Consider the following 16,540-nt stretch of genomic DNA (forward strand, 5'->3'; position numbering starts at 1 on the left):
TACGATTGGGCAAATGGCGGGGTACACCCTGGACAAGTTGCCACCTCATTGCAGGGCTATTCATATATTATATATATAATATATGATATTTAATATATTATTTATTATTATTATTGTCTATTCTGAGTGAACTGTGGTGCTGAATTTCCCCCAAGGATCAATAAAGTACTTTCTATTCTATTGTCCCTATCTCAGCTGCATTCGGACAGAAGGCGGTGTACACCCTGGACAAGTCGCCACCTCATCGCAAGCATGCATGTAATACAGACACCCACATTTTGTAATCATCAGACAAATGCCTCTGACATTTTGCCTAATGGCAGCCATGTTTTCCCACCAATCACCATTGTCATTCCATACGCATGAATAGGCTGCAGTGTTGGGATGGTCCGACTGCAGAGTGCGCTAAAAGTAGTTTCTTTTGAACTAAGTGCGATTCTATACTGCGGAAAAGGTGTTACAGATTACGGATGTGTGCTGCCAGTTCAACAATATCGCACAAAGTTTGGAGAGCACAATCACATGAATGTGTAAGGAAATGAGTGTTTCCATGGCCACTCGCAGAATCCTGTTATCAATTGCACACGCAGTCTTAGTAGATCACACGCAATTGTATAGTTTGCACAGGTTTTAGCACACGGTATTTGGATCAGACCCTTGGTGTACGTCTATCACTCTGACAACAAAAGGAAAATCTCTTACTGGTTCTCCCGTTTGGCCACGGGGTCCGTCTTTGCCTGTGTTCCCAGGGGGGCCTCTTGCACCTGGGGGACCCGGGGGGCCAGGAGGGCCAGCAGGTCCAGCCTGGCCTTGGTCACCCTGATGAGGAAAAATAGACGAATGAGGTTTGGAAAAGACAAAGCCAACATACTTGGGAGCATCTCTCAGGTGTACGTGTGTAGAAAAGCAAGTTTTTTTTTTTTTTTATGGAGACTGAAAACGGTCAGAAAACAATCCAAATCAAAACCTCTCTTGGTGTATGCTAAAGGAACCTAAAACTCAAGGATTTTGTCCCAGTCAAGTTGCTATCTTTTCTGAGAGCAGGAACCATATTTGATAACTTGAGTCGAAATGGATGCACCACACCTTACTACAAAACCCCAAAACCAGTGAAGTTAGCATGTTGTGTAAATGGTAAATAAAAACAGAATACAATGATTTGCAAATCATTTTTAACTTATATTCAATTAAATGGACTGCAAAGACAGGATATTCAATGTTCAAACTGAAAAACGTTATTTTTTGCAAGTATTAGCTCATTTGTTTAAAAAAAAGCTGGCATGAGTGGCAAAAAACACTGAGAAAGTTGAGGAATGCTCATCAAAAACGTATTTGTAACATCCCACTGGTGTGCAGGCTAATTGGGAACAGGTGGGTGCCATGATTGGGTATAAAAGCAGCTTCCATTATATGCTAAGTAATTCACAAACAAGGATGGGGTGAGGTACACCCCTTTGTAAGCAAATTGTCGAACAGTTTAAGAACAGCATTTCTCAACCAATTGTTGCAAGAAATTTAGGGATTTCACCATTTACGGTCTTTAATACCATCAAAAGGTTCAGAGAATCTGGAGAAATCACTGCACTCAAGGGGCAAACCCGTGACTTTCGATCCTTCAGACGGTACTGCATCAAAAAGCGACATCAGTGTGTAAAAGATATCACCACATTGGCTCAGGAACACTTCAGAAAACCACTGTCAGTAACTACAGTTGGTCGCTACATCTGTAAGTCCAAGTTAAAACTCTACTACACAAAGCAAAAGCCATTTATCAACAACACCCAGAAGATGGACTGATGCAAAGTGGAAAAGCGTTCTGTGGTCTGACGAGTCCACATTTCCAAATTGTTTTTTTGGGAAACTGTGGACGTTGCGTTCCTTCGTACCAAGGTGGAAAATAACCATCCAGACTGTTACAGGTGCAAAGTTCAAAAGCCAGCATCTGTGAGGGTATGGGGGTGTATTATGGCTTAAGAAATGGGTAACTTACATATCTGTTAAGGCACCATTAATGCTGAGGTTTTGGAGCAACACATGTTTTTTTCATGGACGCCCCTGCTTATTTCAGCAAGACAATGCCAAGCCACATGTTAAAACAATGTGGCTTCATAGTAAAAGAGTGTGGATACTAGACTGGACTGCCTGTAGTCCAGACCTGTCTCCCATTGAAAATGTGTGGTGGATTATGAAGCCTAAAATACCACAACAGACTGTTGAACTTAAGCTGTGCATCAAGCAAGAATGGGAAATAATTCCACCTGAAAAGCTTCAACAATTAGTTTCCTCAGTTCCCAAACGTTTATTGAGTGTTGTTAAAAGAAAAGGTGATGTAACACAGTGGTAAAAATGCCTCTTTGCCAACTTTTTTGCAATGTGTTGCTGCCATTAAATTCTAAGTTAATGATTATTTGCAAAAAAAACTAGTTTCTCAGTTTGAACATTAAATATCTTGTCTTTGCAGTCTATTTAATTGCATATAAGTTGAATAAGGATTTTCAAATCATTGTATTCTGTTTTTATTTACGATTTACACAACGTGCCAACTTCACTGGTTTTCTATAAGGCAGTGCACCCATGTGACTCGATCCAGCCAATCAGAGAAGAATGAGGATGATAATATTGAAAGAGTATTACAGTAAAATTTACCATACAAACAAATACAAATGCACGACGTTGTACAATTTTTAAAATGTTCTTAAAGTGTTGGTAGTGTTGGCAGCATCTCTAAGTATTTGCTGACACGGCACATCAAGTTCAGTCAAGTTATTGTGAGTATTTTTAAAGAAAGAAGAAAAAAAGTCTTACTCAGCAATAAATGCACTCCCAAGCCACACTGTGACACATACTTATCACCCTCTCATCTTTACCGACATTGTGTGGTTTGCTATTGAATGCCAAACCAGTACATTAGAACTCTATATTATGACAACTCACTGGCTCTATCGCAGGAAACTGTATTTCCTCCCTCTGACAGTTATTCGCTTTTTGAACGCCTGGATTTTTTTTGTTTGCCTTTCTCTTCTCCCGTTAATAAAAAACACACATCCTGCTTTGTTGGGGTCACATTTGAGAATTCTTCCAACAGAATACAAATAATCAGTCATGTTAGTTGGATGAAAACACAACAATGTGTTGAGCTTGAGTTGAGTTTGTGTTTATTTGGCACATGCATGCATGCAGCATGATGCATCACACATGCATGCATGCAGCATGATGCATCACACATGCATGCATACAACATGATGCATCACACATGCATGCGTTCAACATGATGCATCACACATGCATGCATGCAGCATGATGCATCAAACATGCATGCATGCAACATGATACATCACACATGCATGCATACAACATGATGCATCACACATGCATGCATGCAACATGATACATCACACATGCATGCATACAACATGATGCATCACACATGCATGCATGCAACATGATACATCACACATGCATGCATACAACATGATGCATCACACATGCATGCATGCAACATGATGCATCAAACATGCATGCATGCAACATGATACATCACACATGCATGCATACAACATGATGCATCACACATGCATGCATGCAACATGATACATCACACATGCATGCATACAACATGATGCATCACACATGCATGCATGCAACATGATACATCACACATGCATGCATACAACATGATGCATCAAACATGCATGCATGCAACATGATACATCACACATGCATGCATACAACATGATGCATCACACATGCATGCATAAACAATGATGCATCACACATGCATGCATACAACATGATGCATCACACATGCATGCATACAACATGATGCATCACACATGCATGCGTACAACATGATGCATCACACATGCATGCATACAACATGATGCATCACACATGCATGCATACAACATGATGCATCACACATGCATGCGTACAACATGATGCATCACACATGCATGCATACAACATGATGCATCACACATGCATGCATACAACATGTTGCATCAGACATGCATGCACACAACATGATGCATCACACATGCATGCATACAACATGTTGCATCAGACATGCATGCACACAACATGATACATCACACATGCATGCGTACAACATGATGCATCACACATGAATGCATACAACATGATACATCACACATGCATGCATACAACATGATACATCACACATGCATGCATGCAACATGATGCATCACACACGCATGCATACAACATGATGCATCACACATGAATGCATACATGATGCATCACACATGCATGCAAATAACATGATGCATCACACATGCATGCAACATGATGCATCACACATGCATGCGTACAACATGATCTATCACACATGCATGCATACAACATGATGTATCACACATGAATGCGTACAACATGATGCACCACACATGCATGCATACAACATGATGTGTCACACATGCATGCATACAACATGATGTATCACACATGAATGCGTACAACATGATGCACCACACATGCATGCATACAACATGATCTATCACACATGCATGCATACAACATGATGCATCACACATGAATGCATACATGATGCATCACACATGCATGCCCACAACATGATGCATCACACATGCATGCATACAGCATGATGCATCACACATGCATGCGTACAACATGATGCATCACACATGCATGCGTACAGCATGATGCATCACACATGCATGCGTACAACATGATGCATCACACATGCATGCGTACAACATGATGCATCACACATGAATGCATACATGATGCCTCACACATGCATGCGTACAACATGATGCATCACACATGCATGCGTACAGCATGATGCATCACACATGCATGCGTACAACATGATGCATCACACATGAATGCATACATGATGCATCACACATGAATGCATACAACATGATGCATCACACATGAATGCATACAACATGGTGCATCACACATGCATGCATACAACATGATACATCACACATGCATGCAACATGATGCATCACACATGCATGCGTACAACATGATCTATCACACATGCATGCATACAACATGATGTATCACACATGAATGCGTACAACATGATGCACCACACATGCATGCATACAACATGATGTATCACACATGAATGCGTACAACATGATGCACCACACATGCATGCATACAACATGATCTATCACACATGCATGCATACAACATGATGCATCACACATGAATGCATACATGATGCATCACACATGCATGCCCACAACATGATGCATCACACATGCATGCATACAGCATGATGCATCACACATGCATGCGTACAACATGATGCATCACACATGCATGCGTACAGCATGATGCATCACACATGCATGCGTACAACATGATGCATCACACATGCATGCGTACAACATGATGCATCACACATGAATGCATACATGATGCCTCACACATGCATGCGTACAACATGATGCATCACACATGCATGCGTACAGCATGATGCATCACACATGCATGCGTACAACATGATGCATCACACATGAATGCATACATGATGCATCACACATGAATGCATACAACATGATGCATCACACATGAATGCATACAACATGGTGCATCACACATGCATGCATACAACATGATACATCACACATGCATGCATACAACATGATGCATCACACATGCATGCATGCAGCATGATGCATCACACATGAATGCATACAACATGATACATCACACATGAATGCGTACATGATGCATCACACATGCATGCAAACAACATGATGCATCACACATGCATGCATCATGATGCATCACACATGCATGCGTACATTATGCATCACACATGCATGCATACAACATGATGCATCACACATGTATGCATGCAACATTATGCATCACACATGCATGCATGCAACATGATGCATCACACATGCATGCATGCATCATGATGCATCACACATGCATGCATACAACATGATACATCACACATGCATGCATACAACATGATACATCACACATGCATGCATACAACATGATACATCACACATGCATGCATACAACATGATACATCACACATGCATGCATACAACATGATGCATCACACTTGCACACAACATCTCACAGCACACTAGTGTGCCACAGCATAGTGGTAAAAAAACACTAGTATTAGAACCGGCCAGCAGGCCACAGTCGTCTGCTGCTGTTTAGCACGCATCAATACTCCATCAGTGTTGGCACTAGAAATTTTCAAAATGGGGTCCCTGGGACCCCTTCAAGTCATACTAATGTGGCCCCACAGTACATTTTTGGGGTCACACTTTTTTTTAGCCGTTTTGTAAACAAATGATACATGTATGCATTATCCTGTTAAAGCTCACATTCTATATTGTGTTTTGGAAAAAGATTGTCATAAATGTTAATTCATTTAGAAAAATGATGCATATGTAAATGTCTTCAGTTATAATTTTTCAATAATTTTCTTCTATCCGTTCATGCATCTAAACTTTACCGTTGCCAGTATTTTTTTAAAATATTTTTAATTGTAATATTTTAAGAATGTGTTTGTTCTATTTTTGGCCAAAGACAGACAAATAAAAAAAAGTCTGAAGTTGTCTTTGTTTTTTTTGTTTTAATGCCATGATTTTAAACGCGTGTGCACAGATTTTCCTCCATGCGGCCCCTGAGCTAAAATGAGTTTGACAGCCCTGCTCTTCAACATGTTTTGCTTTATTCATTATTGACATGTTTCTTGCTACTTTATGTTGTATATTTTTGTATATGAGATTTCCAGTTAACTTTTCATCATCAATCATTATAGCTAGGAATTTGGTTTCATTGACTCTTTCAATTTCTATAATGTAACGTGAAGAAAGGAATAAATGATTGAAGAAAAGGGAAGGGTTGATGAATAAAGAGTGTTGTTCAAATGTTAAAAGAGCTCACATGCCGTGCAGTTGTGGTGTACCTTCAGAAACCGTCTCTGAAAGGTGCTGGACTGGTCGCCAGAGAGAAAGCCGTGATCGTATCGAGGATAGACCATCTATAGCGGGTGCAGCAAGGACAGAGAAGCAGAGAAACAAGGGAAGAGGACATGAAGTCGGGAAGTGGTAGCAGGAAAAAGGAGGGAAATACAAAGTCTGGAAGGAGAACAGCTGGAGGGAAAAAATAAGGATAAATATCCCAGATCAGCAGCCCGGAGAGAGCGAGCGAGAGAGAGAGAGAGAGAGAGAGCAATGGATGCTGGGAGGCCGCAGGACGGAGTTCACTGCTTGAAGGACAAACCTTGACGGTGAGAATCTGATTACTGTGCAGTCCTGCTGATGTGCTGTAGTTAGGAGGACCCTGAAGAGAATGAGTGACAGGTGAGCAAGGAAGACAACAATATATTTTCCACACATCTGCCCTCAGTCAGCTGCTATAATTGCAGCCGACAAAGCACATTTGATGAAGTACAGCAGGACTATTCAACTGGCGGCCCGGCCACAAGTTCAGTTCAAAATCCGGGAGAGAGCAGCAAATTCCTAAGTACACATGAGCAGGGATCCCAACACTACGGCCCGCGGGCCGGATACAGCCTGCCAGCATCCAAAATCCGGCCCGCGGGAAATCCTAAGTGTTATTTGAAATGTATTTATATTTTTTTAAATCTTTTTTTTAAACAATTTTCTACCACTTGTTATTCTCAGTGTCTAATTGCCTCCCAGGCAAATCATTTGCCTAAAAATGCATTTTCCCAAGTGTGCACTCTTTCAGTCAATCAGTGCACAATTAATATATATATATATATATATATATATATATATATATATATATATATATATATATACATATATAAATATTTATATACACATTTATATATGTATATATACATATATATGTATATATACATATACACATATACATATATATATATACACATATATACATATATATACATATATATATACATATAAACATACATATATATATATATGTATATACATATATATATATATGTATATATATATATGTATATATATATATATATATATATATATATATATATATATACATACATATATGTGGGGGCGGTATAGCTCGGTTGGTAGAGCGGCCGTGCCAGCAACTTGAGGGTTGCAGGTCCGATCCCCGCTTCCACCATCCTGGTCACTGCCGTCGTGTCCTTGGGCAAGACACTTTACCCACCTGCTCCCAGTGCCACCCACACTGGTTTAAATGTAACTTAGATATTGGGTTTCACTATGTAAAGCGCTTTGAGTCACTAGCGAAAAAGTGCTATATAAATATATTTCACTTCACTTCACATATATACACATATATACAGATATGTATATATATATACTGTATATGTACACACACACTATATATATACATAAGCCTATATTGATATATACACACCAAATGCATTTATATATTTATACATATATTGTATATACATGTATATATGTATTTAGATACACATATAAATACATACACAAACAGTATAATATATACGGCCCCCGGCCATATTATTTTAACCCAATGTGGCCCCCGAGTCAATAACGACAGTGTGTTGACTTACTTTTAGTGGATAGTAAATCTATACTGCAATCAATCAATCAATCAATCAATCAATCAATGTTTATTTGTACAGCCCTGAATCCCAAGTGCCTCAAAGGGCTGCAATACAAGCTGTACACTGACTACTCAGAAGCAGAGGCAGGTTTGAGAGCGACTGTAATAAAAATAGTTGCTGATATGTGAGAGGTGAGATATGGAGAGGTATGTAACCTACTTAAGTGTTGAAGTATACTGTATATAGCTGCTTCTCTGCTGGACTTCACATCAATTGAAAGTCAAAGGAGAATGAAGTGAAGCTCCCAGAAGAAATGAAAGATGGATCAGAGGAAGACAAGAGGAGATATGCACATCCACTCATGAGGTTTCTGTTAACTGCTGAGAAATATCCAAAAAAATATTTCAATTGTTTCTTTCACCCCTACATAAAGTGCCTTCTTCACGCACACACATGTTCCTTTAATGGAGTTATTTCACGGTGGGCTTCTCCCGTTCCTCTTTTTCATCACGGCGACCTTAGCTGGATAGTCAGACATTCAAGCTTGGTTTTCTCTGTGTGGGGGCCATCAGAGGAATGCTTTGGTGGAGGATGAAACTTGAACATGGTGTCTTGTCTTTCAGCTCCAGCTAACCTAAACATGCAGTGACAATCTCCTCCATATGCATGCGACGGTACGAGTCCTGCCCTCCGCACGACCTTGTGGGGGCGCCTTTCTGACATTTTCCTGACGTCGGATTAGCTTTTACTGCTGCTTGTTATCCTGCCACCGTCCATCCATGACACTGATGCATCGTAAACTATTGACAGGAAGTTGTAGGCTGACAGGGTGTCAGAATAATTTGCGTTGCCATGAGTTCCTGGTGAGAAGACAAAAGCTGTCTTGGATCCTACCAATCAAAGGGCTTGTAAAACTCCACCGTGTAGGAAGGGAATCAACACGAAGTTGTTCTCTTTCTTTGACGTATTGTAATTTACAGAAATATTTTGTCTGCGGGCTATAGAGCGTTTTCTATTCGGGCTCCAGTACTCTGGAATGCCCTCCCGGTAACAGTTCGAGATGCTACCTCAGTAGAAGCATTTAAGTCTCACCTTAAAACTCATCTGTATACTCTAGCCTTTAAATAGACCTCCTTTTTAGACCAGTTGATCTGCCGCTTCTTTTCCTTTTTCTCCTATGTCCCCCCCTCCCTTGTGGAGGGGGTCCGGTCCGATGACCATGGATGAAGTACTGACTGTCCAGAGTCGAAACCCAGGATGGACCGCTCGCCTGTGTATCGGTTGGGGACATCTCTACGCTGCTGATCCGCCTCCGCTTGAGATGGTTTCCTGTGGACGGGACTCTCGCTGCTGTCTTGGATCCGCTTTGAACTGAACTCTCACGGCTGTGTTAGAGCCACTATGGATTGAACTTTCACAGTATTTACAGAAATATTTTGTCTGCGGGCTATAGAGCGTTTTCCGTTCGGGCTCCAGTACTCTGGAATGCCCTCCCGGTAACAGTTCGAGATGCCACCTCAGTAGAAGCATTTAAGTCTCACCTTAAAACTCATCTGTATACTCTAGCCTTTAAATAGACCTCCTTTTTAGACCAGTTGATCTGCCGCTTCTTTTCCTTTTTCTCCTATGTCCCCCCCTCCCTTGTGGAGGGGGTCCGGTCCGATGACCATGGATGAAGTACTGACTGTCCAGAGTCGAAACCCAGGATGGACCGCTCGTCGGGACCCAGGATGGACCGCTCGCCTGTATCGGTTGGGGACATCTCTACGCTGCTGATCCGCCTCCGCTTGAGATGGTTTCCTGTGGATGGGACTCTCGCTGCTGTCTTGGATCCGCTTTGAACTGAACTCTCACGGCTGTGTTGGAGCCACTATGGATTGAGCTTTCACAGTATTTACAGAAATATTTTGTCTGCGGGCTATAGAGCGTTTTCCGTTTCGGGCTCCAGTACTCTGGAATGCCCTCCCGGTAACAGTTCGAGATGCTACCTCAGTAGAAGCATTTAAGTCTCACCTTAAAACTCATCTGTATACTCTAGCCTTTAAATAGACCTCCTTTTTAGACCAGTTGATCTGCCGCTTCTTTTCTTTCTCCTATGTCCCCCCCCTCCCTTGTGGAGGGGGTCCGGTCCGATGACCATGGATGAAGTACTGGCTGTCCAGAGTCGAGACCCAGGATGGACCGCTCGCCTGTGTATCGGTTGGGGACATCTCTACGCTGCTGATCCGCCTCCGCTTGAGATGGTTTCCTGTGGACGGGACTCTCGCTGCTGTCTTGGATCCGCTTTGAACTGAACTCTCACGGCTGTGTTGGAGCCACTATGGATTGAACTTTCACAGTATCATGTTAGACCCGCTCCACATCCATTGCTTTCGGTCCCCTAGAGGGGGGGGGGGTTGCCCACATCTGAGGTCCTCTCCAAGGTTTCTCATAGTCAGCATTGTCACTGGCGTCCCACTGGATGTGAATTCTCCCTGCCCACTGGGTGTGAGTTTTCCTTGCCCTTTTGTGGGTTCTTCCGAGGATGTTGTAGTCGTAATGATTTGTGCAGTCCTTTGAGACATTTGTGATTTGGGGCTATATAAATAAACATTGATTGATGGTCTTGACCCGAGAACTACAAAGCGGAGAGGAAGCAGGACCAGATTCCCTTGCAGGCGACCTTTTCTTTGAACCTATTTACATCTTTTTTGAACTGTTTTACGACCCTTTTCTTTGAACCAACCTTTTCTTTGAACTGTTTTATGACAAAGGCGATAGCTGTTTACGACCCCCACCTCATAGAAACAGCTGTTGACATGTAATCAGGGAAAGTCCAAATAAAAGAGGAGGAACACAATCTATATGATATGTCTGCCAACAAGGTGACTCTCAGGGCTAATTGGACTTGGGTTGCAAGCTCAGGTCTGATCCTCCTGTAGCTGGCCACCTCTGGAGAGGGTGTATAGTGTTTAAAGGCCCAAACACCCAGTGACCCAGAGGAACACTACTGATGATGCGCACCCGTAAATTATTTTATCCTTCAGGTCTTCCATTCCCGTACACTGTTCACCTACAAGGCCACCAAGTGTATGTGCTCACAAAGGATGCAAACACCTCATTCTGTGTTATTTTGTTTTAGGAGTCTTTTTACATGTTTTTTAGGAGTATTTTTACGTGTTTTATGAGTTTTTTATGTGTTTTAGGAGTCTTACTGTATGTTTTAGGAGTCTTGTTATGTCTTTTAGGAGTATTTTACGTTTTAGATGTCACTGTGCATCTCTTCGGAGTCATTTAATGTGTTTTGGAGTCGTTTTTAATGTTTTAGAAGTTGGTTGTTGGGTTTTTAAACGTTTTACTAGGCATTTTAATGTGTTAAGTCATTTTATGCATTTGAGGTAGAACATCTCACTCTGTGTTTTCTGGAATCTATCGTCAGAGCGTGGAACACTGTACAAGTTTCTCCTCATTGAGCCAAACTTGATTCTGTCTCTGTTTCATTCCTTGCTGCTTGTCTTGTTTAATAGATTTAAATTTTCCTGAAGGAACTCTCCTGAAGGAATCAATAAAGTATTATCTATCCATCCATCTATCCATCTATCTATCTATCTATCTATCTATCTATCTATCTATCTATCTATCTATCTATCCATCTATCTATCTATCTATCTATCTATCTCTCTCTCTATCTATCTATCTATCTATCTGTCATCAGTGTTTGAACCTGACACAGGGATTTATTGCCACTTGCCATTCGCACGTTTTCTGTTTGCCTGTCTGAGAATGCAGTAACTTTGATCTGGCGTGGAAATGATTACTGAGAAACTGCATTCCATGTTCAACGGAGTCCAAAAGTATTCATACCCTGACTCGATTTTTAAAAAGCATGTTACATGTTAAAAATGGCGGTGTTTTGGGAGGGCCAACTACGGATTCAATTGATTGATTGATTTCAATGAACAACGTTGATTTGAGATACAAGTGTTTTGAGTTAAGAGCTCTGTGGTGGAACGTAACATGCTCCCAGGTGGATACATGCCACTGTATCTCATAAAATGTGAATAATTGTCAAAAAATAACTGCGTTCCCGAGTCTTTAATCAGTCTTTTTTTTCCTATTTGGACTCCTTAAACCCCCAGGTGTCAAACTCAAGGCCCGGGGGCCGAATCTGGCCGGCCACATCATTTTAAATGGCCCGCCAAAGCCTGTAAATAATATGCATCAATAAAATACTTACTAAATGTATTCTTTCTTTCCATTTTGACAGAAAAAAAATACATTTTATTGCATGCAATTGTAAATATTTTAATTCAATAATATCTAATAATGTACCAGACACTATATTATTAAACAGTAAACATGTTTTTTCTTAAAACAACAAATAAATACTTCAATATTTTAAATCGATTTATGTATAAATCTGTATTATTAACATTGGTAATGTTAAAAAATGTAGTGTTAGTTACATTTGTGTGAATTTAGGTTGGAAAGTAGTTATCTGGAAGGTGTTTAGGGCACGTCCGACCGGTATGAGACCACGGGGAAGACCCAGGACACTGTGGGAAGACTATGTCTACCGGCTGGCCTGGGAACGCCTCGGGATCCCCCGGGAAGAGCTGGACGAAGTGTCCGGGGAGAGGAAAGTCTGGGCTTCCCTGCTTAGGCTGCTGCCCCCGCGACCCAACCTAGGATAAGCTGAAATCCAGCTCGCGGGCCTTGACTTTGACACCCCTGGTCAAAAGCAGTGGTTCTCAACCATTTCTCAGTGACGTACCACGTGTGAAGATTTTTTTAATTCAAGTACCCCCTAATCAGAGCAAAGCATTTTTGGTTGAAAAAAAGAGATAAATAAGTAAAATACAGCACTGTGTCATCAGTTTCTGATTTATTAAATTGTATAACAGTGCAAAATATTGCTCATTTGTAGTGGTCTTTCTTGAACTATTTGGGACAAAATATATACAAATAACTAAAAACTTGCTGAAAAATAAACAAATGATTCAATTATAAATAAAGATTTCTCCACATAGAAGTAATCATCAACTTAAAGTGCCCTCTTAAGGGATTGTAATAGAGATCCATCTGGATTCATCAACTTACTTCTAAACATTTCTTCACAAAAAAGTGAAGTGAAGTGAATTATATTTATATAGCGCTTTTCTCTAGTGACTCAAAGCGCTTTACATAGTGAAACCCAATATCTAAGTTACATTTAAAGCAGTGTGGGTGGCACTGGGAGCAGGTGGGTAAAGTGTCTTGCCCAAGGACACAACGGCAGTGACAAGGATGGCGGAAGGGGGAATTGAACCTGCAACCCTTTAAGTTGCTGGCACGGCCACTCTACCAACCGAGCTAAAGAAATCTTTAACGTCAATATTTAAAAAATCTAGCTGTCAACACTGAATATTGCATTGTTGTATTTCTTTTTAAAGTTTATGAACTTACATTCATATTTGTTTTAAGTATTATTCAATAAATATATTTATAAAGGATTTTTGATTTGTTGCTATTTTTAGAATAGTTTTTAAAAATCTCACGTACCCCTTGGCATACCTTCAAGTACCCCCAGGGGTACACATATCCCCATTTGAGGATATGTGTATTCCACAAGGCTCTATAAGAATAGTGCAACATTTTTCCTCAAAATTGTCCATTAAGATCAGAGATAAGAGAACACCTTTTTTGGAAGTAAAAAAATAATATAAATGCCAAATATTTATCATTAAAGGCCTACTGAAATGAGATGTTCTTATTTAAACGGGGATAGCAGGTCCATTCTATGTGTCATACTTCATCATTTCGCCATATTGCCATATTTTTGCTGAAAGGATTTAGTAGAGAACATCCACGATAAAGTTCGCTAATAAAAAAACATTGCTTGTACCGGAAGTAGCAGACGATGTGCGCGTGATGTCACGGGTTGTGGAGCTCCTCACTTCCTCACATTGTTTACAATCATGGCCACCAGCAGCTAGAGCGAGTCGGACGAGAAAGCGACGATTTTCCCATTAATTTGAACGAGGATGAAATATTTGTGGATGAGGAAAGTAAGAGTGAAGGCTTCGAAAAAAAAGACGAGGGCAGTGGGAGCGATTCAGATGTTATTAGACACATTTACTAGGATAATTCTGGAAAATCCCTTATCGGCTTATTGTGTTACTAGTGTTTTAGTGAGATTATATAGTCATACCTGTACAACCTGAGGGTCGGAGGGGTGTGGTGACCGGCAGTGTCTCCGAGGGAAGCCACGTTTCTCGGGCTGAGATTTTTTTTTTTGCCCCCCTCCTCCATGGTGTAAGCATCCGACGGTGGGAAGAGGCAAGAGAGTCCGCAGCTGCACGAGGAACGACGCAAGCTCATTTCTACGGTAAGAGCCGACTTATTACCACCATTAGCTCCATCCTATCTTGCCGATTGTATTGTACCATATGTCCCGGCAAGAAATCTGCGTTCAAAGGACTCCGGCTTATTAGTGATTCCCAAAGCCCAAAAAAAAGTCTGCGGGCTATAGAGCGTTTTCATTTCGGGCTCCAGTACTCTGGAATGTCCTCCCGGTAAAAGTTCGAGATGCCACCTCAGTAGAAGCATTTAAGTCTCACCTTAAAACTCATTTGTATACTCTAGCCTTTAAATAGACTCCCTTTTTAGACCAGTTGATCTGCCGTTTCTTTTATTTTTCTTCTATGTCCCACTCTCCCTTGTGGAGGGGGTCCGGTCCGATCCGGTGGCCATGTACTGCTCGCCTGTGTATCGGCTGGGGACATCTCTGCGCTGCTGATCCGCCTCCGCTTGGGATGGTTTCCTGCTGGCTCCGCTGTGAACGGGACTCTCGCTGCTGTGTTGGATCCGCTTTGGACTGGACTCTCGCAGCTGTGTTGGATCCATTATGGATTGAACTTTCACAGTATCATGTTAGACCCGCTCGACATCCATTGCTTTCCTCCTCTCCAAGGTTCTCATAGTCATCATTGTCACCGACGTCCCACTGGGTGTGAGTTTTCCTTGCCCTTATGTGGGCCTACCGAGGATGTCGTAGTGGTTTGTGCAGCCCTTTGAGACACTAGTGATTTAGGGCTATATAAGTAAACATTGATTGATTGATTGATTGATTTTCTCACCAAAACATGTGGTAGGGAACCATGTTCGCTTGGCCGGTCCGTTCCATAGTAAAGCTTCACCATCATCTTTCGGGAATGTAAACAAGGAAACACCGGCTTTGTTTGTGTTGCTAAAGGCGGCCGCAATACACCACTTTTTAGCTACATCTTTCTTCTTTGACGTCTCCATTATTAATTGAAAAAAAATGCAAAAATTCAGCAACACAGATGTCCAGAATACTGTGGAATTATGCGATTATAGCAGACGACTCATAGCTGGGATCGGTGCTGGATCAAAATGTCCGCTCCAATCCGTGACGTCACGCGCACGTGTCATCATACCGCGACGTTTTCAGCAGGATGCTTCGCGCGAAATTTAAAATGGCAATTTAGTAAACTAAAAAGGCCGTATTGGCATGTGTTGCAATGTTAATATTTCATCATTGATATATAAACTATCAGACTGCATGGTCGCTAGTAGTGGCTTTCAGTAGGACTTTAACATGGCAAACATGCAACTTTCTTGTATCATTTACATTCAAACCAATTCAAAACCCTAAAAAAACAATTTTGGGCTTAACCGAAGATGTTTTGTTCAGTAAAATATTGAAGTTGGAGAGTAGTTGTGGATCCAATTTGTTTGTTCTGAGCTTGTGTCTCCTGTGGAAATGCCGAGTTCCATGGGGGGGCCCGCAGAATTATTCAAAGCCTCCACAAGCCTCTTCCAAGGTCAATATTAAACAATGAAGGCATTATGCAAAATGCAAAAAAAGCTATTACTGTATTTCAAAATGTAAAGTGGAGAGGAGGAAATTGATCATACGCACGTTTGCTGTCCATCCAGTGACTCTTTAGGGCGGATGCACAGCCAAAATAAGCAGTTTGAGCCCAAATAGTACACCGGTTACCTCAGAGCGGCCATCCTGAC

At 41.2% G+C, this 16,540-nt stretch overlaps 1 protein-coding gene across 1 annotated transcript in view; it reads right to left on the minus strand.

The window, feature by feature from the left end:
- LOC133553636 (collagen alpha-1(XXIII) chain-like) overlaps positions 1-16,540 on the minus strand; it is a 409,393-nt gene that overhangs the window by 73,415 nt on the left and 319,438 nt on the right. The window contains 2 exon segments of the mRNA XM_061902087.1: positions 703-819; positions 6,947-7,021. Coding sequence (XP_061758071.1) covers positions 703-819; positions 6,947-7,021 — 192 coding nt within the window.

Source organism: Nerophis ophidion, linkage group LG05 (assembly GCF_033978795.1).
Source record: "Nerophis ophidion isolate RoL-2023_Sa linkage group LG05, RoL_Noph_v1.0, whole genome shotgun sequence".
Classification (NCBI taxonomy): domain Eukaryota; kingdom Metazoa; phylum Chordata; class Actinopteri; order Syngnathiformes; family Syngnathidae; genus Nerophis; species Nerophis ophidion.